This window comes from Ornithorhynchus anatinus, chromosome 15 (genome assembly GCF_004115215.2).
Source record: "Ornithorhynchus anatinus isolate Pmale09 chromosome 15, mOrnAna1.pri.v4, whole genome shotgun sequence".
Classification (NCBI taxonomy): domain Eukaryota; kingdom Metazoa; phylum Chordata; class Mammalia; order Monotremata; family Ornithorhynchidae; genus Ornithorhynchus; species Ornithorhynchus anatinus.
The window spans coordinates 491,593-514,304 of record NC_041742.1 but is presented as its reverse complement, the minus strand read 5'-3'; the positions used below and the strand labels follow the sequence as shown (position 1 = coordinate 514,304).

The following is a 22,712-nucleotide window of genomic DNA, read 5'->3' as shown; positions in this document are numbered from 1 at the left end:
GAGGACCCCTCTCCCACCCCCCCACCCCCGTGACCTTTAACCTCCCCCGTCGAGGCCCTACCCCTGCCCCTCCTGTTGGCAGGGGAGCCGGCCGGGGGTCGTCGCCCCCTCCCCCGTCGCGCGGGTCAGTCCTCCGTAACGATGCTCCTATTCGTGAACCCCCCCTCCCCTTCTAAACGCGGGGGGTGATGGTGTTGGTTAGGCGCTCACTACGTGCCGAGGGCCGGGGCCCTGCCAAGGTCACCGGGTCGTCCCCCGGGAGGCTCGCCCTTGGACCCCCCCACGGTCCGGTGAAGCGACTTGCCCGAGGTCACCGAGCAGGCGAGGGGCGGAGCCGGGATTTGAACCCACCACCTGCGACTCCCGGGCCCTCGTCACCGAGACACGCCGCTCCCCCGTCCCGTGGCCCGGCCGCCCTTCGGGGACGTGAGAAAGTCCGAAAGACCGGACGGGGAGGCGGATGATGTGGCAGTTTTTTTCCCTCCCCTCCCCGGGGAGACCTGTCCGTCGAAGGCCGAACCCGGGACGTGGGACTTGGCGGCGGCGAGAGAAGAGCATCCTCCGGCCAAGGGGCACGCTGGGCGTCACGGATTCGACCGTGCCGGGACGTGCGGCCGACCCGGGCCGGGGACCGCCCCCCGGGACTTGGAAAACCGTGGGCCGAAACGCCCGTTGCCCTCCCGACGCGACGACCCGGAGAGGTCCTCCTTTAGCTCACCCGCATCGGGGCTCAGCTTCGCCCCGCGAGTTCCTGCCGCGGCACGGTCCGTCGCTCCCGCTTCGGAAAGCCCAAGTGGCCGACCGTCGGCCACGGTTCGTTCCGTCGGCCGCTGGCCGTCACGTCCCCCGTCCGCGATGCGGAGAAGGTCGGGTGGCTCGGTTCGCAGAACCGTAGCCCTAAAAAAGTCTCCCCCCCCCCACCCCCCCCCCGGGCCCCCAGAGCTCCATCACCCTAAACGGACGAGTGTCATTTCCCGGGCCCTCTTTCACCGAAGAAAGGCGGTGCCCAACGTGGGCCACTGGGAAAGAATGCTCCGATTGCCCGCTTGCTCACCGGACTCGATTTTCCTCCAGATCGTGAGCCGGAGGCTCATTTTAACCACTGAACGAGGATTTTGAGACGAAGCTAATGCTCGAGCCGGCCCGATGGCCGGCGTTTTCCCTCCGAGTACGTACGGGGCGTGCAGAGCGATTCCCCGAAACGCGCGGCAGGTTAGAAGGGCGCGGTCTCGAGCGAGCCCCGCCGACGCCTCTCGCCCACCCGCTCCGTCGCCCCCCCGGCCCCGGCTCCGGAGGGGATCGTCCTGGCGGATCGAGGCCCGCCTAGCCGGGAGCACCAGAGTGACCGGTCCCTTGGCCAGTCCTTGATATCCGTCGAGTGCTCGCCGTGCACCGCGCGGGGCACTCGGGTGGTTAAAGTGCAGCGGAGGCGGTAGACACCCCCACTTGCCCCAGTGAGCCGACAGCGTAGCGGGGGAGCCAGACGTGAGGATAAATTCCGGGGAGCGGAAGCAACGGAGCCGAAGGGTCTGGACATATTGGCGCGTCCGTGACCCGGCAGGGGCTCTGGGGCCCCGGACCGGGGAGCGGCCCTGCTTCGTTTCCCCACTTGATGGTGTCCGCACCCCGGGCGCCGCTGCCTTCCCCCGAGCCGGCCCCCGGTGGGCGGCCGGACGCTTAGTTGTGGGACGGGAGGCGGCGGCGACACGGACTCTGAGTGTGATGGTGGCCTGCGGCGGCAGTTATCCTCAAAATTCTCCTTCCGCCACTGCCCGGACGCTCGGGGCGCCTCGCCCGAGAGAGCCCGTGTCCGCGGGGCTCCCGCGAACGGTGCTTCCCTGCGAGCGCGGGCCGACCGGACCGAGGACTTACGCCGACAGCGGGTCGGGGCCGGCGGGACGCGGGGCCTAGACGAAGGCGTTCCGTCGGGCGCCTCACTCGTACGGAGCAGGCAGCCAGCGACGTGAGCCGCCGCCGTCGTTCGGCACCGTTCCTTGTCTGTCGCGGAGGATAGTCAGCCCTGGAACGAGCATCCTTGGACAGGGCGGGTAGCGGGGCACGGCTGCGCCTCCCGGCCGCTAACTCTTCCCCTCCCTCTACGACAACTTCAGTCAACCCTGCGGAAGGGCCCCTTCTCGCCCTTTGCCGGATAATGGGGTGCTGTTCCACCTCAGCGGCTGGGACTGGGCGGCGCGGGAGAGACGCCGTGGGTATGGGGCTGACACCCTCAGCCGCAACCTCGCCGCGGGAGGGTGTCGGCGTCCCGGGTTCTAAGCGGGGAGGCCCGTCCTCCACTCCGAGGTCCCTCTCCAGGAGACCGGAGTCGCCCCCGTTGCCTCTCGCCTCCTCCCGGGGTCTCTCTCATCCCTCGGCGCTCGAGTCGTGCTGGCCGCTTGGCTGCAGAGCCCAGGAAGCGGCGGAGACGGCGAGGCCCGGACGGACTGCCCCCGTGCCCGGCCCGGGCCCCTCCAGGGCAGGGGACGCGGAGGAGACGCGTGGGGTGGACCGAGCAAGATTGGAAAACCGACGGGGCCCGGGGGCTTCGGGCAGGTCGGGGGACGACTGGTAACAGCAGTCGAGAAGCAGAGCGACCTAGTGGAACAGAACCCCGGGCCTGGGGGGTCAGAAAGGTCTGGGTTCCGATCCTGGCTCTGCCACTTGTCAGCACTGTGCCGTCGAGCAGATCACCGCCCTTCTCTGGGCCTCAGCTGCCTCGTCTGAAAATAGGAATGGAGACTCTGAGCCCGTGTAGGACAGGGACTGTGTCCTATCCCATTACCTCGTATCTACCCCAGTGCTTAATTCAGTGCTCGGCACATAGTGAGCACTTAACGGGTACCACGGTTGATTACTGGAGAGATCGGTCCTATTCGAGAAATTCCCTCCGCTCCACTTTTGGCTTTGGGTTTCTCCGCTCGGGTAAAGAACAGCGTGCCCCGAAGTCGGGGGTCGAGCGGGCGGCGTCGTTAACCTGCGGGGACGGGGCCCCCGTCCGCTTACTTCCTCAGCCCTTGTTTCGGGAGGCGGCAGGGGGTCGCCGTGAGGGAGGATGGGCCTTTCTACGGTGACGCTTTTAGGATTTCCTTCCACCTTTTCTGGCTCTGCTTTCTCTGGAAAACCTTTGGCTTCCCCGAGCAGTTCCGCAGTGCTCCCAAAGAGGAGTTCTCTCCTTCCTGCTCCGTACGGACTCTCCCTGCTTGGATAATGATAATACTGGTAATTATGGTATTAGTTAAGCGCTTACTACGTGCCAGGCAGTGTACTAAGTGCCGGGGTGGACGCCGGTAAATCAGGTTCCACGCCGTTTCTGTCCCACGTGGGGCTCGCAGTTTCGATCCCCATTTTACAGATGAGGTAACTCGGGCACCGAGAAGTGGTAATAATAACAATAATAATAACGTTGGTATTTGTTAAGCGCTTACTCTGGGCAGAGCACTGTTCTAAGCGCTGGGGTAGATACAGGATAATCAGGTTGTCCCACCTGAGGCTCACAGTCTTCACCCCCATTTACAGATGAGGTAACTGAGGCCCAGAGAAGTGAAGTGACTCGCCCACGGTCACACAGCTGACCCGCGGCAGAGCCGGGATTCGAACCCGTGACCTCTGACACCCAAGCCCGGGCTCTTTCCCCTGAGCCACGCTGCTTCCCCGAGTGATGTGATCCGCCCAAGGTCACCCAGCGGACAAGTGGCGGAGCCGGGATTGGAACCCGTGACCCCCTGGGCCCCCAGGCCCGTGTTCCGTCGGCTCCGTCGCTTCCGTGGATCTGCACACGGGCCTTCTCGCCCAAGACGTCGAGCCAGTGAGGTCGGTGCCCAGGTGCCGTGCTCGCCGGAGCGTACCTGGAATCGATCGTCTCCGGGGATTCCCGGAGGGGATGCCTGAGCGGGATCCCGGGATCCCGAGTGAGCGGCCAGCCCCCCGTTGGGCCCGTCGGCCCTAAACCGGCAGAAGCAGCAGATGACAAGGAGTAGGAGCCGAGGAGTGACTCACCCTCCGCAACCTCTCTGGGTCTTCCCTTCCCTCTCCCTTCCCGCTCCTGCTTCCTCCTTGGCTCGAGTCGCGGGGAGGCGGGCCCGGGGCGACTACTCGCCGCAGACGTTCCCGGCTCAGAGTCTTCTCCAGCCGGCCAGTGGGGCCCGGGGGAACCTCACAGAACCGACCCCGCGGGCCGGGTGAGCTCCGGATCCTCTCCCGACCGGCCTCCGCTCGGGCCGTACTGCCCGCCGGGCCCCTCCCGGCTGAAAAAGGCAGACTCTTTAAATCCGTCGCGAAGTCTGCGGGGAAAAAGAGGCCTCCGCGTTCCGATTTTGCGTTGGAATTTTTCCGAAGGCGGTAACTCCTTGCCTCGCGGAGACGTGACCGTCCGGCGTGGGGGCCCCGGCGCAGGCCGGAACGGAGCCCGGCTGCCCTCCCAACCCGCTGCGGCTCCGTTAGTTTTATCGGGCTTCCCTTCGGGCTCGTCTTCCCCGAATGCCCCCCCCGGGGCCGGGTGGCGAGGGCAGCTCGTCCCTTCCGATATCAGACCCCACGTTGTTGAAAGACGTTTTCCTCAGTGACGCGCAGAGGTCCCGGTGGATATCGGTTGCGATATCAATTCTGCCAACGTCCCCGTGGGCTCAGCCCACGCCGGCCCAGCGTGGAGGGGGTGGCCGGGCTAGGACACGAGTCCTCTAGACCGTAAACCTGTTGTGGGCGGGAGATGTGTCTCTCTGTTGTTACAGCTTCCCCTCCCGAGTGCTTAGTACAGTGTCCCGCACACAATAAGCGCTCAGTAGATTGGACCGAACGACTCGAGTCCATCCCCGTGGCGGCTATTCTGTGCCCGGGACCCAGGGCCAGAGTCGGGTCTCGTACCCGAGTGCAAGGGGATTTTTGTTCGCTTTTTCCTTGCGGAAGCGGGAAGGAAGGGAAAGCATCACAAAGCCACTTGGAGGTTGCCCCGCTCTGAAGACGGGAATGATTTCAGGGTGGGAAGGCGGGGGCCTAGGAGGGATAAAGGCCGCATCTCCTTTTGAGGAAAGCTGGGTTAAGGCGCGGAAGAAATGTCCCGGTCCGGGCTCCGCTCTTGGGCTCGCTGGGAGACACCGGTCCGGGAGATGGGCTCGAGCTCTGGGAAACAATCCCGGGGCGATGTTGTCGATCACGGCCTACTGGGAAGATGGCGCACCTGGGAGTCGGGGGACCTCGTTTCTAATCCCGGCTCCGCCTCTCCTCTCCTTTGTGACCTCGGGCAGGTCTCTTCCCTGTGCCTCAGTTCCCTCGTCTGCCAAATGGGTATGAAGTCCGCGAGCTCCACGTCGCACGGGCACCGCCCCCGACCCAGTTTGCTTGTGTTCACCCCGGCGTTTAGTTTCGGCGTCTGGCACGTAGTGAGTGCTTAACGAATGCCACGGTTCACATCGGTGACTCTTTAACTCGCCGCAGATTGGGGGATGGGGTTTGGGGTGACAGTCCTGGCTCGGTGGCTGTTTGAAAACGATAGTAGCAGCAGAAGGAATGGTCTTTACCCAGCCCCCCGGCGGGAGCCCTGCTTTATCCGAGGTGCTGGGGAAGGCACGGTAAGCAAGTGATGCGTTAAGGCGCTTCTCCTCTCTAAATGAGGGGAGACGCCGGGAGAGTCTTTCCCGACAGCTTACTGAAAATCAGAAAGGGACCGAACGGTCGACTAGCCGGGTGCCGGGGACCCGAGTTGGGTCGGTGGGTGCCGGGGACAGACGGTGGTTGAGACGACTGGCAGTGCCGGGAGTCGGTGAGGGATCTCGGGAGGGCTCTGAGCTTTGGGAGGATGCCGTAGCTGAATGATTCCCCCCCACCCACACACACCTCCCCATCTGGGGAACGGGGCCCCCCCCGAGGCTCTGCCCTGCCGCAGCTCCCCCCGGGCCGGACCCTCGTTCTGACCGGAAAGGTCTTCCTGAATGTGCGCCCTGGGGCTGGTCTCCCTGCGTTCCTCCCTCCTTTTCTCCCTTCCTTCCTACCCCCTTTCCAGGCCGCCCTGCGGAGCAGCCGTTTTACGCCCCAGGGCAAAGACCACCTTCGTTCGTCTGACCGGGTGCGGGTGTCCCAGAGTCCCCCTCGGTCATCCGGCCGCCACTCCCTTTCCCGGTTCCTGGCAGAGGTCTGCCCGGCCGTCCCCCCGGGGCCGGAGGAAGCTGGCGGTGGACGGCCGAGACCCCGGGCCGGGCTGGGGTGACGCGCGGAGGTGGCGAGGGTCGAGTTCACGGTAGCGCCCGCACCGAACGCCGAGACCCGGCCAGAGGGGTTTTGCCCATGTCCGAGGCCTCGAAGGCCCGGCCCGGCCTGGCTTCCCTCTCTCTCCCACCTCCGCCAGCTCGCGGCAGTGCCGAGGGTCTCTCTCTCTCTCTCTCTGTCCACCGTTGAGGTCTCGAGGAGGAGCCGGTGGCCCGAATAACCTGGCTTTTGCCCCAAGGGAGCCGTTGCCCCACTCCCTGGGGTCCTACTTGCTCCTCTGCCTCCCCGGCCTCCCTCCTGCCCCTGCTTTCCTCCCTCAGCCCCTGCCTCTGGGCCCGACTGAGCACGGAGCCTATGGTGAAAAGCCCCTACCACCAGGCTCCCCAGGGCCCGGGAGGCAGAGCGGACCGGGCATCGGAGGGGATGCGCCGGGGGTCGGCGTGACCTGTCTGGGCTTCGGGGGGCCCCAAGGGCTCTCCTGCTCTCTGACTTTTCCGGCGGCCTCCACTCTGCCCCTTCCCTCTGAGTCTTTCTTCCGGGTCTCCTCTTCTTGCTAGGACCCGTCTCCGGGCCGCTGGCTTCCTTCTCCCCGCTGGCCGGCTGGCTACCCCCAGCCCTCTTCTGAAGTCTGAGGGGGTCGGCGTCTGGTGCCAGGACGCTGCCTCCGGTTCTCCAAACGGCTCCGAGGGCGACCGGGGGGGGGGGGAAACGCCCCCTCTCCGACCTCCGACCCCGTCGGTTGTCCGCCGACACCTCGTCCGTCTTCTGAGCCCCTTCTCGGCCTTCGGGTTTCTGGCAGACGACGTCACGTCGGCACAGCTGTGAATTGCGATCTGTGGAGGGAGGGATTTTCAGCATCTGCGATGTCATAGTGGGAGTGGAACAACAACAGCGCCCGATTATTTTCAGGTTGGGCGTTGACACACGTGAAAATTGCTCAAATCCGTTTCGTCATCTAGTCTCAGATCCTGTTTGGAGCAGAGCCGTGACTGGCAAAAGGATGGGAGAGTTAAAAAAAACAACAAAAAAACCCAAAACCCGTAAATCGAGTCGGTTGGGGCTGGATAGAAAGATGGAACCCAAAAGCCTATCGTCTGGGACGTTTGCTCCCCCGACAGCATTTTCATTTCCTTTCAACTCTGCCTTGGGAAAACACACAGAAGGCCGGTCGTCCCTGTCCTTGACGGGGCTTTTAAGGGCGGCGTTTTCTCCTTGCTCCAGCTCCAGGTTGCCCGTGGTGGCCAGGGCCACTGTAGCGGCCCACCCAGCCCAGTCTTCCCTCAATTTCATAGGCAGAGGGCAGATTGGCATCCCCCGCGATGGCACCCGGCGGTGGACAGACGGTAGAAGTAGTATTTATTGAGCACCCACTCCCCGTGCCGCACAGTCCTAAGCTGTGAATCGAATAACCGAGCGACACCTTCCCCGACCTCCAGAAGTTTACCCTGTAGTGGGGGAGGCAGGCGTACGGATATTTACCTCTCCAGCGGTCAGAATAAAAAATGGAATAAGGACGCGTACGGGAGTGTCGAGAAGGGTGTAAATAAATCGATGTGTCAAAGTAGGCCGAGGGAGTAGCCCGGCTCAGGGCCCTGGGAGATGAGTCGGGGAAGGCCGGTTGGAGGAGTTGGGACTTTAAGCGGGCTCCGACTGTAGGGAGAGCTGGGGTCCGTTGGTTTTGGGGCGGGAGGGAGGGACCGTGTTCCAATTCGGGGGACGGAGTGAGCGGGGAGATGGGGGGACAGAGACGAGAGCGAGGCGGAACGCATCCAGGGGCCGCAGAGGGACCGGGGGCTGCCCCCGCCGGGAGCCGTGCCCCTCGGGGAGAGGCAGGGTGGCCGAGGACACCCGTGTCTGCAGTCTCCCGGATGGCCGAGGGTCAGAGTGAGCCGGGAGAGGGGCCGCGGTGGGCCCGGGTGGTGCTGGCGAGGTCGGGGCCGGACGCCGGACCGGCGGAGCCTCTGCGGTCCCGGCCGAGCTGATAAGTTTCCGGGGAGCGAGCGACCCGGGAGTGGTGATGGTGGCGGAGGGGGTGCTCAAGACGTCTCCGCTTCTCTCAGGGTTCCCGGCCGGCCGGCCAGCGGCATGACGAGCGGTGCGGCGCGACCGGGGACGGCGCCCGGACTGACCATGAAATCCCAACTGCAGATCACGGGTAGGTCACCGGGCAGGGGCTTCCGGACGATTCCGTGAGCGAGCGAGGCCGAGCGACCGGTCGGTCGGCCAGTGGGATGGATGGTATTCGCCGAGCGTTGCCTGGGGGCGGATCGCTGCCCCGGGCATCTGCTGGGCGTTGAGGGGTTGGGGGGAGTCCAGTCGGGGGGGAGCGGACCCGCTGTTTGCCCTCAAGGAAGTGGCGGTCTACCGTGGGGGCAGAGAGCTGTACTGAGCGCCAGGGAGAGGACGACAGAGCGAGTGGGCGCGATCCCTGCCTTTGAGGAGCCGACAGTCTACTGTGGGGGCATGGCGCTCTACCGAGTGCCGGCGAGAGGTCAGTAGAGAGTGGCCGCCATCCCCGCCCTGGAGGAGCAGTCAGTCCCCCAGGGAAGCAACAGGACGAACCGCGTGTCGCGGGGGGGGGAGTTTTTTCACCCTCCGCGGCGTCGATTTGAAGTTTCAGAGTCGCTTGTAGGGTGAGGACCGCGGGGCCCCGTGACCCGAAACGTGACGGAGGGCGAGCACCTCGTCCGGCCAATCCCTGGCCTGTGGGCGGTGCGGCCCGGGCCCTCCCCCGCCCCCCGCACTCAGCCAGCCCGGGACACCGTTCCGGGTTCGCGGAGGACGATCTTTGGAACGACAAGAATCCGTCTCTGTCAGTAGGTGAAAACTCGCCAGGACCAAGAGGGTGCCCCGGGCCTCCAGGCGTCTCTTCCTTGCTTCCCATTGGGTCGAGGAGCCCAGAGGGGCGGCGACCACGGGGACCGCCTCTTCTTGCCGGCCAGTTTTAGTCGCGGCCGGGGCCACGGGTCTCCTTCCGGGGCTCGGCGGCCGAATGCTCACGCGGAACCCGGAGAGGGAGGAGCCGAGGAATGTAGACACCTAAAACTAAACAGTCCGAGGAGAGGACTAGGACTCGGAGTTGAAGCGGGGGGAGTGGGTGGGAGTTGTACCTTTAGGGAGTGCCCACTGAGGGCAGAGCGTTGCGTTCAGCGCTTGGGAAGTTCAAAACGAAGAAGCGACGCATCTCCTGTCCTCGGGGAGCTTCCCGTCTAGTGGGGGAGACGGGTGCAGAAGGACTTACACATGGCATGAGTAAAATGAATAGCCGAATGTACACTTGATTGAGAGTGTACCCACACCCCCCCACACGCTCACCCCGAGCACTTGGCAGAGACGGGGATGCGAAGGGTCGGCATTCCTCGCCCGCCCCACGGCCTCCCCCACTCCCGTCTCCTCCGCCTCGCTAGCGTGGGCGACAGCAGCCGCGCCACCGGCTTCCCTTCCCTCTGGGACCGCACGTTCCCAGTGACGTTTCCAGTGCTCGCTTTCGAGCCCTCCGCTTGGATCTCGTGAGAGTTTGGCGGGGGGAGAGTGTCTCGGACGAGCGCGGGCCGAGGCCGAGGGGCCGGCCTCCCGCGGGCCGTCGGTCCCCTGGCTTAGCCCGGCCAAGCTGGGGGGAGAGCACCGACCCGGTTCTCGAGGGGACGGGCGGCCCCGCCGCTTCCGCAGTCGAGCAGTGCGCGCGCCGACCGGGCCGGCCTTTTCCGGCGGTGAGACTTGGGTCTCTCGGAGTGAAAACCTGAGACTTCCCTCCTTGTTTCTCCACAGTCATCTCGGCGAAACTCAAGGAAAACAAGAAGAACTGGTTTGGACCGAGCCCTTACGTGGAAGTGTCGGTGGACGGGCAGTCCAAGAAGACGGACAAGTGCAGCAATACGAGCAGCCCCAAGTGGAAGCAGCCGCTCACCGTGTAGGTTGGAAAGTTCCCGTCCCCGGGGAGGGGGCCGGCAGCCACCGACTCGCTCGGGCCTCCCTCTCCCTTCCTCGCCTACTCCGCCTCCCTTTCCCCTTCCTCTCTTGCCTTTTCTTTTCTTCTCTTGCCCCTCCATTTGATTCTGGTCTCCTTCCCTCCCTGGCAAAGCCAGAGTCCGCCCTCCCGCCTCCCCAACCTCCGACTGCCCGATTCGGCCCGGCTCCCACTGGAATGGAGCCGGCGGGGACGTCGGCTCGGTCCTCCCCGCCCGGCCCTCTCCTGCCTCCCTCCCCACACTGGCTCTCTAATAATAATAATAGTAATGATGATAAAAAAATCATTGTGGCAATTATGGTACTTGTTAAGTGCTTACCGTGTGCCCAGCACTGTTCTGAGCGCTGGGGTCGATGGAAGTTAATTAGTTGGGACGCGGTCCCTGCCCTACATGGGGCTCACGCTCTTATCCCCCTTTTACAGATGAGGGGACTGAGGCACGGAGGAGTGAAGTGACTTGTCCAAGTTCACACGACAGACAGGCGGTGGAGCCGGATTTAGAACCCGGGTCCTCCTGACTCCCCGGCCCAGGCTCTGGCCATTAAGCCACGCTCCTTCCCTCTCCCACATCCTACACCCTCGGCCTTCTCCCGCATCCAGTGTCCCCAGTTCCCCGACCCTCCCTTCTCAGCCCTTTTGCTTCCTGCAACTTGTGATTTATTCTCCCTCACTCGACTGTAAGCTCTTGAAACAATAATAACTGTGGAATTTGTTCAACGCTCACCCTATGCCAGGGACTGTACTAAACGCTGGGGTAGAGCGACAGTCGTCAGGTTGGACACAGCCTCTGCCCCACGTGGGGCTCGCAGTCATATTAGGGAAAGTAGGATTGATTCCCCATTTGATTGAGGCGGGGGAACCGAGGCACCACCCGTCAGGGAGGTGAAAGGGTGGGAAATTTTGCAGGTGTGTTTCTGTCCCGTCGCTCTCTTGGGCACCGCCCTGTAAACGGCCGTGGAAGAGCCTCACGCTGCAGGTTCCGGTGCTCGTGCCCTCCGGGCTCAGGGTGGTCATCGGCGACCGTGGAAGTCCGGCAGGTTGACCTGTGGTTCTTTAATTCAGTTCTCCTGTTAGGAAACGAAAGCGAAGCGTGCACGCGTCCGTCCCGGGGATCTCGAGGAGGAACCGGTTCTCGGGAACGGTGGGCTTCTGGCTCCAAGTCGGACAGGTTCTCGGTAGAGGCTGGGTCGGCGGCCGCGGGCACCCGATCCCCGGTCTTCTGCGGGATCTGCTCCTCCCGATCCCAGAACCGGCAGCCGGAAGGAACCTCGGCAACCGATCGCTTCCCTGCTCCGGTCACGGACTCTTGCGAAGCGATGAACTTGGGCTGATATCTCTGGGCCACGCTAGTGGAAAACCGGTTTTCAACCTGGGGACGAAGCGCTTTCTACCCCGGCGCAGAGGCGTGGACTGCTTGCGGGCCCCGGGGAATAGACCGCTTCCCGCACCGCCGAGGTGAAACGTACCGCACGCGGGCAGCAGAGACTCCGTGTGCGGCACAGCGACGGCGTATGAGCCCCAAGGAGTCCAGGGGTTTTCCCGCTCACCGGCACGGCGGATTCTGCCGTGCCGGCGCTCTTCGCGCCGGTGCAGTGGAGCGTACCGGATAGACGCCCGAGATACAGCGCTGCCTATCCTGGCAGAGCGGAGCGGACCGCGAACACAGAGGAACGAATCGCTTTTCCACACTGCCGAGGTGGCGCGTCCCGGGGGGTCGCCTCCCTGGCCTGGCGGGGCACACCGCGGACGACCGCCGGGGTTGGAGTGCTTTCCACACTGGCCCAGCGCAGGGTGCCGTGTAGATAGCGGTGACACACTGCGAAACAGACGGGCGCAGTAGAACGTACCACCTAGAGACACCGGGACTTGAGCGCTGCCCACACCGACGCGGCGGAACGTACTGTGCGGATGCCAGAGACGCAGTGCTCCCCGCCTCCGACCCGGCGGGGAGAACCGCGGAGACACGGGAGATCCGGTGCCTTCCACCCTGGCCCGGGGAGGTGTGACCCGTACAGACCCTGAAGACGTGTAGTGTCTTTCACACTGGTGATGCAGGGGAGCACATCTCCCACAGACATCCTTTCATTCATTCAATAGTATTTATTGAGCGCTCACTATGTGCAGAGCACTGTACTAAGCGCTTGGGATGAACAAGTCGGCAACAGATAGAGACGGTCCCTGCCGTTTGACGGGCTTACGGTCTAATCGGGGAGACGGACAGACAGACATCCTGTTCCTCCACGGTGGTGCAGTCGGCTAAAAAGGCTGCTGGTGTCCTTTGCGGTATTCCGACAAATAATAAACAGTTGAACTTGGTGGTTAACCCTCGAACGTATCCTGTCGGGGTTCAAACATAAATTGATAAGCCTTGTTTGTGGCCGGCGGGGCGGGATGCGTAGCGAGTAGCTGCGCGAGCTATAATGTTGACCGATTTTTTTTTTTTCTTTTCATTGATTTTTCCTCTCCCTAGGATCGTCACTCCTGTCAGTAAACTCAGTTTTCGCGTCTGGAGTCACCAGACGTTGAAATCGGACATTTCGCTGGGCAGCGCGGTTCTGGATATCCAGGAGACGCTGAAGTCGAACAACATGAAGCGTACGTTTGCACAGAGTAGACCGAGCGGTTCTCCGCCGCGGGGGGTTGCCCGCCTGCGGGTGGGTGGGTGTTTCGGTCTGCTGGCCCGAGGTTCGCACACGGACAGCCTGTCGTTTCCAGTCTCGTGTGAAGGGTCGAAGGCAGCGAGGTCGTGGCAGGTTTTGTTTTCCGAGCTGGGGGTTGCTTCTCTCCCCGGGATCCATCTGGACGTTCAGTCAGTTGTATCTATTGAGCGCTTACTCTGCGCAAAGCTCTTTCTCAGCGCTTGAGAACACAACAAACAGACGTACTCCCCGCCCACAGTGAGCTTACAGTCTAGAGGACAAGAGTGGGGAACGCAGGCCCCTTTCTCACCCCTCTCTTTCCCGGGGAAGACTCGCCCCGGCCGGGCCCGGATGCCCGCCTGCCTCTCTAGCCGGGGGCCCGAAGCCTCTCACGTGCTGAGCCGCATTCTGGCTGATCTTGCTCCGTGGCCCTCGCCCCCTGGCAGCGAGGACAGCCCCCGTCCCCCCGCCCCCCTGGAGATCCCAAGCCGTGAAGATGAGGAACTGAAATGGGATGGGTGGCTGGAAGAATGAGTAATTCTGAAAACGTTGGGAAGCGGACTGGACTGCCCTGGCTCCGGCTCTCAGCTCCCCCCGGTCCCTGCGGAGCTAAGTGCGTCCGGCCTCTGGGGAGGGGGTGGTCCGTGAGGAATCTTGGCAGAAGGACCCCTTTTTATTGGGAGCGCGACATTGCAGAAAGGGGCCGGGTTTTAGCGTGGATAAGGCCCGGGAAGCAGAAGGGCCTAGCGGTTACAACATGGGCCTGGGAATCAGAAGGACGTGGCTTCTAATCCTGGCTCTGCCACTTGTCTGTCGTCTGACCTGGGACACGTCGCTTCACTTCTCTGTGCCTCAGTTCCTTCATCTGCAGAATGAGGATCGAGACCGAGCCTTGTGCGGGACAGGGACTGCGTCCAACCTGCTTATCTTGTATCTCTCCCTGTGCTTAGTAGAGAGCTTGGCACATAGTAAGTGCTTAAAAAATACCGTAAAAAAAAAAAAGCGAATGGGCCAGAATGCCGCCACGGCGGGTGGGTCTTTTCCGTCCAGATTAGAAACTGCCAGGTTTTGTGGGAGGGCTGGGGGGCCGCTGCGGGGGCCGCTCCCCACCCCCGGGGAACGGGGACCCGTGAGTCGCAGGATCTGCTCTTCTTTCGATAGTATTTATTGAGCGCTTACTATGTGCAGAGCACTGTACTAAGCGCTTGGGATGAACAAGTCGGCAACAGATGGAGACGGTCCCTGCCGTCTGACGGGCTCACGGTCTAATCGGGGGAGACGGACGGACGAGAACGATGCCGATAAACAGCGTCGAGGGGAAGAACGTCTCGTAAAAACCGATGGCGACTAAATAGAATCGAGGCGATGTACAATTCATTAACAAAATAAGTAGGGTAACGGAAATATATACAGTCGAGCGGACGAGTACGGCGCCGTGGGGATGGGAAGGGAGAGGTGGAGGAGCAGAGGGAAAAGGGGAAAATGAGGCTTTAGCTGCGGAGAGGTAAAGGGGGGATGGCAGAGGGAGTAGAGGGGGAAGAGGAGCTCGGTCTGGGAACGCCTCTCGGAGGAGGTGATTTTTAAGTAGGGTTTTGAAGAGGGAAAGAGAATCGGTTTGGCGGAGGTGAGGAGGGAGGGCGTTCCGGGACCGCGGGAGGACGCGACCCGGGGGTCGACGGCGGGACGGGCGAGACCGGGGGACGGCGAGGAGGCGGGCGGCGGAGGAGCGGAGCGTGCGGGGTGGGCGGTGGAAAGAGAGAAGGGAGGAGAGGTAGGAAGGGGCCAGGTGACGGAGAGCCTCGAAGCCTAGAGTGAGGAGTTTGTGACCCGGCGACTGTATCTTCTGTGACCCGGCGACTTGTATCTCAGTTGCCTTTGGTTCCGAAAGGCTCTACTCCCGGGCTCCGCTCCTCGGCCCCTCTCAGAGTCCTGCCCTGGGAAGGGCTAGACTCCCTGCTCTTTAGTTGGCACTCAGCGGCGTGGTAGTTAAAAGCGGCAACTGACCGGCCGTTTTCTCCGATTCAGTGGACGAGGTGGTGGTGACGTTGCAGCTGGCCGGGGATAAGGAGCCGGCGGAAATTGTGGGAGACCTGTCGGTGTGTCTAGACGGGATGCACGTCGATCCGGAGATCCTCATCAACGGCAGCGGGATCCGATCTCACAGTACGTAGCGTTGCAGCGAGGAGGGTGAGACCCTCGTCTCCCCCAGACCTGTCCGTGGATGCCTAGCAGCGGAGGTAACGTGTGGAGGACGAAGACTAATCGTTTTCACTTCATGCCCGATCAGGCGATTGAAACGTTGGGTCCTTCCTCTTGGTTGGTTAACCGAGCCCGGTGGTGGTTAGTGAACGGATTTGCAACGTATTCTCGGGAGTTTTTGTTAGCGGTTTGTTGGCCAGTTCTCCCCCTTCTACTTGGAGTGTAGTTTTGGTTTCCTGACCCTGGGTGGCTGGTTTTACGATAAGGGTGTTAAAAGCGGACGCTGCGTTTACCATTCCAGTGCCTCATCAAGTAGGCAAAGAAAGAGAAAGTGACTCTCCTCTCTCCTTTGTCACAGACGAGCTAATATCCAGGGCTTCGTGAGCCAGGTCTCCCACTGGCTGAGTCGCTGTCTTGGCCTGACGAAAGGCCCGCCCTCCCAGGGGCTCACTGTGGTCACCGGGTTCCCCGTAAAGGTCTTTGATTCCGCCGCTGGGTTGCCCTAGGGTCTTCCTGGAGGGACACCGAGAAGCTCCCAGTGGGACCCCGGGGAGAAATTCCGGGGGGCCCCGGGTGGACTTGGGAGGGTGTTGGGGGGGACCCGGGGCGCGTGCGTTCCGTCGGGACCTCGTGGGCGAGGGGAAGGGTATCCCGGGGGTGGGGAGAGGGATATCCCTACGGAATGTGGCCGGGAAGGTCAGGCGTGAAGGTGTGAAGGCACTGGGATGGCCCCGATAAGGCCGCGCTCCCTCGCTCCCGTCAGCTGGCCGTCTGCCGGGGTCTCACCGGGGGCCGCGGGGCCCCGGGCGAGGCGGCCGGGCAGCCCCCCGGCAAAGAGCCGGCATGACTCCTGGCTGAGACGCAGAGATCCGTTCTGATGGTAATTGTGGTATTTGCCAAGCGTTCACTCTGTGCCGTGCACCGTAATAAGCTCCGGGCCGAGTACAAGATAGGCGGGTTGGACACGGTCGCTGCCCCTCGTCGGGGCCGAGAGGCTGACGGGGAGGGAGGAGAGGTATTTAACCACGCTTTTACCGATGAGGAAACGGAGTTACAGAGGCATAAAATGACTTGCCCGAGGTTCCCCCGGAAGGCGAATGGGAGAGCTCGGTTGAGGACTGGGTCTGCCGACTCACGGGCCCGCGCTCTTTCCTCCAGGCCGCGCCGGAGGCGAAAGTGGAAACGCCGCTGGTAGAATCCGTCTCAGAAAGAGACTGTCGAGAGGAAATTCTCCAAGTGAATTCTGTCTCTGTTTCACTGCTCCTCCAGGTCCCACCGAGAACGATGAAACCAGAGCCAAGACGGAAGGCAGGTGAGGCCCGGCCCCGAGCGGCGGCCGGGGGGCCCGGCGCCCGGACCGCCCCGCTACCGGAGAGGCTCGCCTTTTAGGCCGGAGCCGGGACGGGGTCGGCGAGGGTGAATGGGACAGAAATGTAGGGGAGGGGAGCTGTCGGAGCTGAAATCCGGGGGACCGGCCCACCCTGGCCTAACTTGGCGTTAGGGTGTGAGCTCTTTGGGAGCGGGAGTGGCGTGTTCTTCTACTGTACTCTCTCAAGCCTCTCGTACAGCCTCCCCGCACCCAGATGGCAACTCTTCCTCCTCCTCCCCGCCCCTGCTCCTCCTCCTCTTGCTCCTCCTCCTCTCCAGCCCCCTGCCCCGGGCCAGTCCGCTGTGAACCCCGCCGGTGGAGTCTGGCCCGGCTGAGCGTTCCTAGCCACCGGCTCTGCGCCCGTGGGGACTCTCCCCCTGCCGACAGGCCCCCAGGGCGCCGAAGCGGAAAGCGCACGGACCTTGGGATTCAGAGGATCTGGGTTCTGATCATGGCTCTGCCAGTTGCTCGCTGTGTGATCCTGGGCCAGTCACTTAACTTCTCCGTGCCTTAGTTCCCCCGGGGGGAAAAGCAAGGGGGTTCAATCTTCCTCCGTCCCGCTTAGACTGTGAGCCCCACCTGGGACCGGGATCGCGTCCAACCCGGTTTAACTCTTGTCTACCCCTAGCGCTTAAAACGATGCTTGTCGTGGAGAATGCACTTGAACAAATACCGTGATGATAATAAAAGTAATGATAATTTCCCAGCCCAGTCGGAGCGACGGCCGACTCCCCCGCTCACCCCCGGCCGGCCTCCGTCGGCTTCCGGTGCCGGGTGAGATCTGGATCCCTCGGCCCTGCTCCCCCCCCGTTAATTCCGGTGCGTCCGGGCGGACGGCCAGCCGGATCCGTGGGGACGTTTGCGGTCGGGCGGCCTACGGGGACCGAGTTGACGTTGGACTCGGTGAACCTAGCCCGTGAGATCCGAGGCCGGGTTCCGGTTTCTCCCGCGAGGTTCCGAGAGGGTTCCCCTGTCTCCCCACAGACAGAGCAACGACGTTCCCGAGAGCCGTGAGGAAGCGGGGTCCGGTGAAAGCGGGAGAGTCAACGGCAACGATTCTCCCTCCCTCCCGAACGGCGCTTGCAAGCCCTCCAGGCCTCCGAGGCCCTCCCGGCCCCCCCCGCCCACCCCGCGGAAACCAGGTGAGTCGGAGCCCGTGGAGCCACGGCCGGTAGGCCCGCCCGCCGCCCCGAGCCGGGCCGCGGGTTTGGTACGGAAGGCTCGGAGGGTCAGGGCATCCCCGGTTTTCCTGAGGGCTCGTTCCCCGGGAGCCGTGGCCACCTCTGCGGCGGGCGGCGAGGCTCTCCCGCCGAGCCCGCGACGTTCCCCGCCGGGATCGCCGCCCTCAGGTAGCCGCAGGGGTCCCTGGGTTCTCCCCCGGCTTCCTGCCCCCCCCCCCCCGAGGGAGAAGCCGGTTCCTTCCCGGCTTTGATGTGTTCCTCTGGACCCTGCGCTGTGCTCTCGTGGTTCTTGACCACCGGCCAGGGCCCGGGATCGATCGCCCATCCATTTTTACGGAGCGCCTGCCGCGGGCGGGGCGCAGGAAGCGCGTGGGAGCATCCGATGGTTAGTCTGTACAGCCCCTCGAGGAGCTGATGATGAACCGTGCGCAGAGCGCCGTACGGAGCTCTGGGGACAATACAGCAGTTAGTCGACGTGATCCCTGCCCTCAAGGAGCTCTCCGTCTGAAATCCGTCACCGACGGGGGTGGGCCCAGTTTATTCCACACCCCCTCCCCCACTCGAACCGACAGGAAGGTGAAACTGACCCCCGCCCCCGGGGGCTGGCAGTCGAACCGCCAGAGGCGGGGACCTGCGAGGTCGAGATGCTCGGTCATTATTCGGTAGTATTTATCGAGCGCTTACTATGTGCAGAGCACCGTACTGAGCGCTTGGAATGGACGGTTACCATGTACCGTGGTGATTAGCCAGAGGACCCGCGAGTGGGTGGACCTAGTCCTCCCGAGCGCGGGCCCAGCGGGCGGGTGGACCGGGCCGGCCGAGCCCCTTGAGCTCTAGTGGGGAACCGGGAGCGGGACCCGGGGTCAGACCGCAGACGAAAGCTAGTTGTCCGAGCTGATGGAGCCTAGGAGTTTGAGTGGGCGAGAAGGGCCGGGTGGCTTGGGCCGGGGAGCGCCCGACGGGCTCCTGGGCCGAAGCTTCCCTCCCGGGCGGGGACCCTGCAGCCGAGGGCCGGCCATCCCGATCCCTCTCGCTTCTGCCGCTCGTCAGCTGTGTGACTGTGGGCAAGTCACTTAACTTCTCTGTGCCTCAGTTCCCTCATCTGTAAAATGGGGATTAAGACCGTGAGCCCCACGTGGGACAACCTGATTCCCCTGTGTCTACCCCAGCGCTTAGAACGGTGCTCTGCACATCGTAAGCGCTTAACAAATACCAACATTAACATTATTATTCTGCTTCGAGGGTCCCGGCTCTCCTGAGGGGCGATGGTCTCAGGTAGGGACCGCCCCTCCCCCAACGGCTCAGCCGGACCGGGGCGGGGGGGGGCGTCGGGCTCTCCCCTTGGCTCCCGGCTGCTTGGCGTTGCCCGCATCTGAGGAGCGCCGTCCGGGTGGATGCCCCGATCCCCCCGCTCGTGTGTCACGGACGAATCCTGTCACCCGACAGCCTCCGTCACCAGCTCGCCGATCGCCCTCCCGGAAGCCGAGACGTCCGGCGCGGGCTCGTCGCCGGCCGGGAGCGCGGGCGCGCCGTCGGAGAGGGGTCCGGAAGGAGCCGCCGCCCCCGCCGCCGCAGCCCCCTCGCCCGCCCCCGGGGCCGTGACCGCTCCTCCGGCCGCCCGGCCCGGGCAGCCCGGAAACCCCGGCTCCCAGCAGCTCGGCGCCGCCAACCAGGGCCCTCTGCCCCCAGGGTGGGTGTCAGACCCCTTTTCCCGGGGTTCCTTCCGGCGGTCAAACCCCTCACTGCCGAGTGGCAGGGATCGCATCTGTCGACCGCCCGTTGCCTTTGGCCTTGTTGCCAAGCAACAAGAAGCTCCGGGCGGCGTGACCCGCGCGGATGTGGGGAATCCCCTGGTAGGGTTACCCGCCCCCTCCCCCGGTGGGCTGGGGCACGGGGTCCGGGGGTTGACGGCATCTGGGGCGGTGACCGAGGAGCGGGGCCCAAGGTGTTCAGCGGTGCCGTCCCCGCGGCTTCTGAGCGCCCGGTGCGGATCCCAAAGCCCTTGGAATTTCGGGACCGCCCTGCTCCCCGAGGCGGTCCCCGGGGGCTCAGTTTGGGACCCGGGCCGGGGGCTCTGGAGAGGGACCGGCTTCCATTCAGATCGAGGACGGACTCTTCACCGGGGCCCCCCGGCCCCGAGAGCGACAAACTCCCCCTCCGCCCCCAGAAGGGAAGGAGCGGTGCCTCCCTTACACCCCGGTTTGGTCGGGGGGTCGGAGGGCCTGTTCGTATCGGGTTCTGATGGCCAGCAGGGCTCACGTTTCCGTAATTCGAGGTCGAAATTGACCCGGGCTTGGCCGGCGTCGGTGCCCGTCGAACGGTCCGACCCGTCGTCGCGGGAGCTCACTCCCCGAGGGCGACCGCCCCCAGATTGAGAGGCCTGCTCCCCGCCTCGCCCGTCCCAGCTCTCTGATAGCGCCCGAGCGCTTCTGGTCGGGGAGGGAAAGATGGGGAATGGGCCGTCCGAAGCCGGGCCCCACCCTTACCGCCGCCCCGATCCCCCTCGGGCCCCCGCGCTCTCGCCCTGAGCGGCCGGCCCCGCTCCCTCTGTCCGTAGAGCCTTCCGACCTGAGCGGGGCGAGTCTTTCTGCTTGGTCGCCTCAGGTGGGAGCAGAGGGTGGACCAGCACGGGCGAGTGTACTACGTGGACCATGTGGAGAAGAGGACCACGTGGGACAGGCCGGAGCCCCTTCCTCCGGGGTGAGTCTGCAGGGGGTAGAGAGGGAGAAAGAGAGCGGGAATCTGAGCCACGCTTCCGTACCGATTCCCATCTGCGCGCTAGTTCACCGAGACTCCCCGTCCCACACGTTCTCCGAGTGGGGAGCAGCCGCGAACGAGGGGGCGGGAAAGTGCCGCTCCAGACGGCTTCACGGCCGAGAGACCGCGGTGGCCCACGGACCCCGGCCCGGTGCCCAGCGGGCTGGAGACAGTTGGCTCTCTTCGCGCAGAGGCCCTGAGAGGAAGGAGTGAACGGGCGGGACCCCGGGGCGGAACCGGGGCCCCCTTTTGCCTGGGCTCGTAGCGGAAGAGTGGTGGACTCCCGGCCCGGCCCCCGGAGCCCGACCTCACCGCCCGGGGCCTCGTCTGCCAGGGTGCGGGGCGGCCGTTTGGGAGACCGGGCGTATTTCCCCAACGGGGGCAGGGGAGGAACCCACCTCGCCGGACCGATATTTCTGTTCACCGGCGGACGTGAGGGGGAGGACGCAGGAGGCTCGTGAGGGCCAGTCACCGCTTTCCCTCCGGGCCAACCAGCGGACGCCTTGGGGCGTTGGGAGCGAGCGGGATCCTGGCCCGGAATGCGGGAGGACCCGCGCCAGTGCCCGGTTTCCTGGCCCCACCCCCCGCGCCCCAGGCGCCCACGGGCCTGGTCTCGGGCATTCAGCGTTGCCCTGTGCATCCCGCAGTTGGGAGCGGCGAGTGGACAACATGGGACGCATCTACTACGTGGACCATTTCACCAGGACCACCACCTGGCAGCGGCCCACGCTGGAGTCCGTCCGCAACTACGAGCAGTGGCAGCTGCAGCGGAGTCAGCTCCAAGGGGCCATGCAGCAGTTCAACCAGAGATTCATCTACGGGGTGAGCGGGCGTGGGGAGCCGGCCCCCGGGGGGCCCACGCCGGGGGTTGGGGAGGGGCGGGGGGCCCGCGCGCTAGGCTCCGTCGCCGACTCCGTCCCGAGGGCGGCGGGGGATCTCCGTCGCAGAGATCAGGTGTGCGGACGTTTCCCCCCCCCTTCGGGGGTGGAGCAGACGGCGCCGTCGTCGTGGACGATTCCGTGCTCCGCCCCGGTGGGCCTGCCCCCCGCACCAAGTTCTCCAAGGGCTTCGACCTTTCCCTAGCCGAGAAGGTCCTTTAGGCCGTCTGTTCTGCGGTCGGGAGAGTAGCCGGACTGCGCGTGCGACTCCCGGATCGAAACGAAAAATCACCCCGCGGCATCTGACGGAGCTTCCGTCCTCCCCTGCCCCCTAGACCGCCCCGGTCCCGACCCCTTCGACGGGCCGCTGTCGCCCCTCGGCAAGCCCACCGACTCCCCCGTCCTTGCTCTCCCTGACTCCACCCGCCGTCCCCCCCGCCACTCCGCCTACACGTCCGCCTTTCCCCCCTCCCCCCGTCTCACTCCCCGGCCCTTCCCCCCGCAGCCCCCCAGTCGGCGGTTCCCTCGAGGCCCACCGGCTAGGACCCCCCCCCCCACGCCAAGCCGAGTGGCCTCCCGGTTCACCTGGCCGGTCGCGACGGTCTGACCCGTTAACCCTCGCCAAAGCGTGCGTCTCGGGGCCTGCGTGGTCCGGAGGGTGACGGTCTCCGCTTCCTTCCGGGTGCCCCCCGGGCCCCGCTACCGAGCGGGCGTCCTCTCCGGCCCCAGGGGCTGAGGAGAGCCGGAAGGAGGCCAGCGTCGGCACAGACTCCGGTTGCCTCAGCTTCCTCGGCAACAACCTCTTCTCCCTTGCTCCTCCGGCTCCTCCGGTCACCGGGCCGTCTCTTGCTCTCTGAGGTGGCCTCGCCTGCTGCCCTGGCCGAGCGGGACGACCCCGGTAGTCCCCCGCTGACCCTTGGGTTCGAGGTTTAGCTCTGGAGGCCTGTCTGTCCCCCGCCTGCCTGCCGGCTTCCTCCTCCCCAGCCGTGCCCCTCCCCATCACCGTCTGCCCTCCACGGGCCCGCCCTCCCTCCCCGGTTGGAGTTACCGCTTCAGCTTCGGTTTGGGGTGGGAACTGGGGAGAGAGGGAGCTCGGAGAGATTAGGGCTGGACCCGGTGGGAAGCGTACTGCGGACCCGCACCGGGGTGGGTGTTTTGCCAGGGGCCGGACTGGGAACTCCCGAAGCCCCAGACGTTCCCGGCCCCGGAAGGGGACCCCGAGCCTTGGCGTTAGCCGCCCGGCGACGTCCGCCGGGCTTTGACGCCTCTTGTCTGTGTCTTGTAGAATCAAGATTTGTTTACTTCGACCCAGAATAAAGAATTCGATCCCCTGGGGCCCCTGCCAACAGGATGGGGTAAGTCCCCTTCACACGGTGAGTTTTCCCCTTAGAGTCAAACCGGCTCCCAAGAAATGATCCCATCGGATAGTTGTGGTGAGCGGTTGGCTCGATTCGAATTTGGATTTTGGGCCTCTGAAATGCGGGTCCCGAGTGAGCAACGAGTCGTCGTCGGGATCCCTCCCAGTAG

General features: G+C 64.4%; 1 protein-coding gene across 4 annotated transcripts in view; it reads left to right on the top strand.

Annotated features, from left to right (window-relative positions):
* Nucleotides 1–22,712, top strand: part of ITCH (itchy E3 ubiquitin protein ligase) — a 34,108-nt gene that overhangs the window by 282 nt on the left and 11,114 nt on the right. The window contains exons 1-11 of one of the 4 annotated variants that reach the window (XM_029079764.2): nucleotides 5,286–5,561; nucleotides 8,256–8,350; nucleotides 9,964–10,105; nucleotides 12,633–12,757; nucleotides 14,827–14,964; nucleotides 16,270–16,312; nucleotides 17,354–17,511; nucleotides 18,997–19,240; nucleotides 20,155–20,250; nucleotides 20,955–21,129; nucleotides 22,471–22,540. In XM_029079764.2, the coding sequence (XP_028935597.1) occupies nucleotides 5,500–5,561; nucleotides 8,256–8,350; nucleotides 9,964–10,105; nucleotides 12,633–12,757; nucleotides 14,827–14,964; nucleotides 16,270–16,312; nucleotides 17,354–17,511; nucleotides 18,997–19,240; nucleotides 20,155–20,250; nucleotides 20,955–21,129; nucleotides 22,471–22,540 (1,348 nt within the window). In that variant the 5' untranslated portion in view covers nucleotides 5,286–5,499. Of the gene's footprint in view, nucleotides 1–5,285; nucleotides 5,562–6,931; nucleotides 7,105–8,255; nucleotides 8,351–8,595; nucleotides 8,687–9,963; nucleotides 10,106–12,632; nucleotides 12,758–14,826; nucleotides 14,965–16,269; nucleotides 16,313–17,353; nucleotides 17,512–18,996; nucleotides 19,241–20,154; nucleotides 20,251–20,954; nucleotides 21,130–22,470; nucleotides 22,541–22,712 lie in introns of those variants that run through there. The other 3 variants (XM_029079766.2, XM_029079765.2, XM_029079767.2) reach the window with 3 other exon arrangements.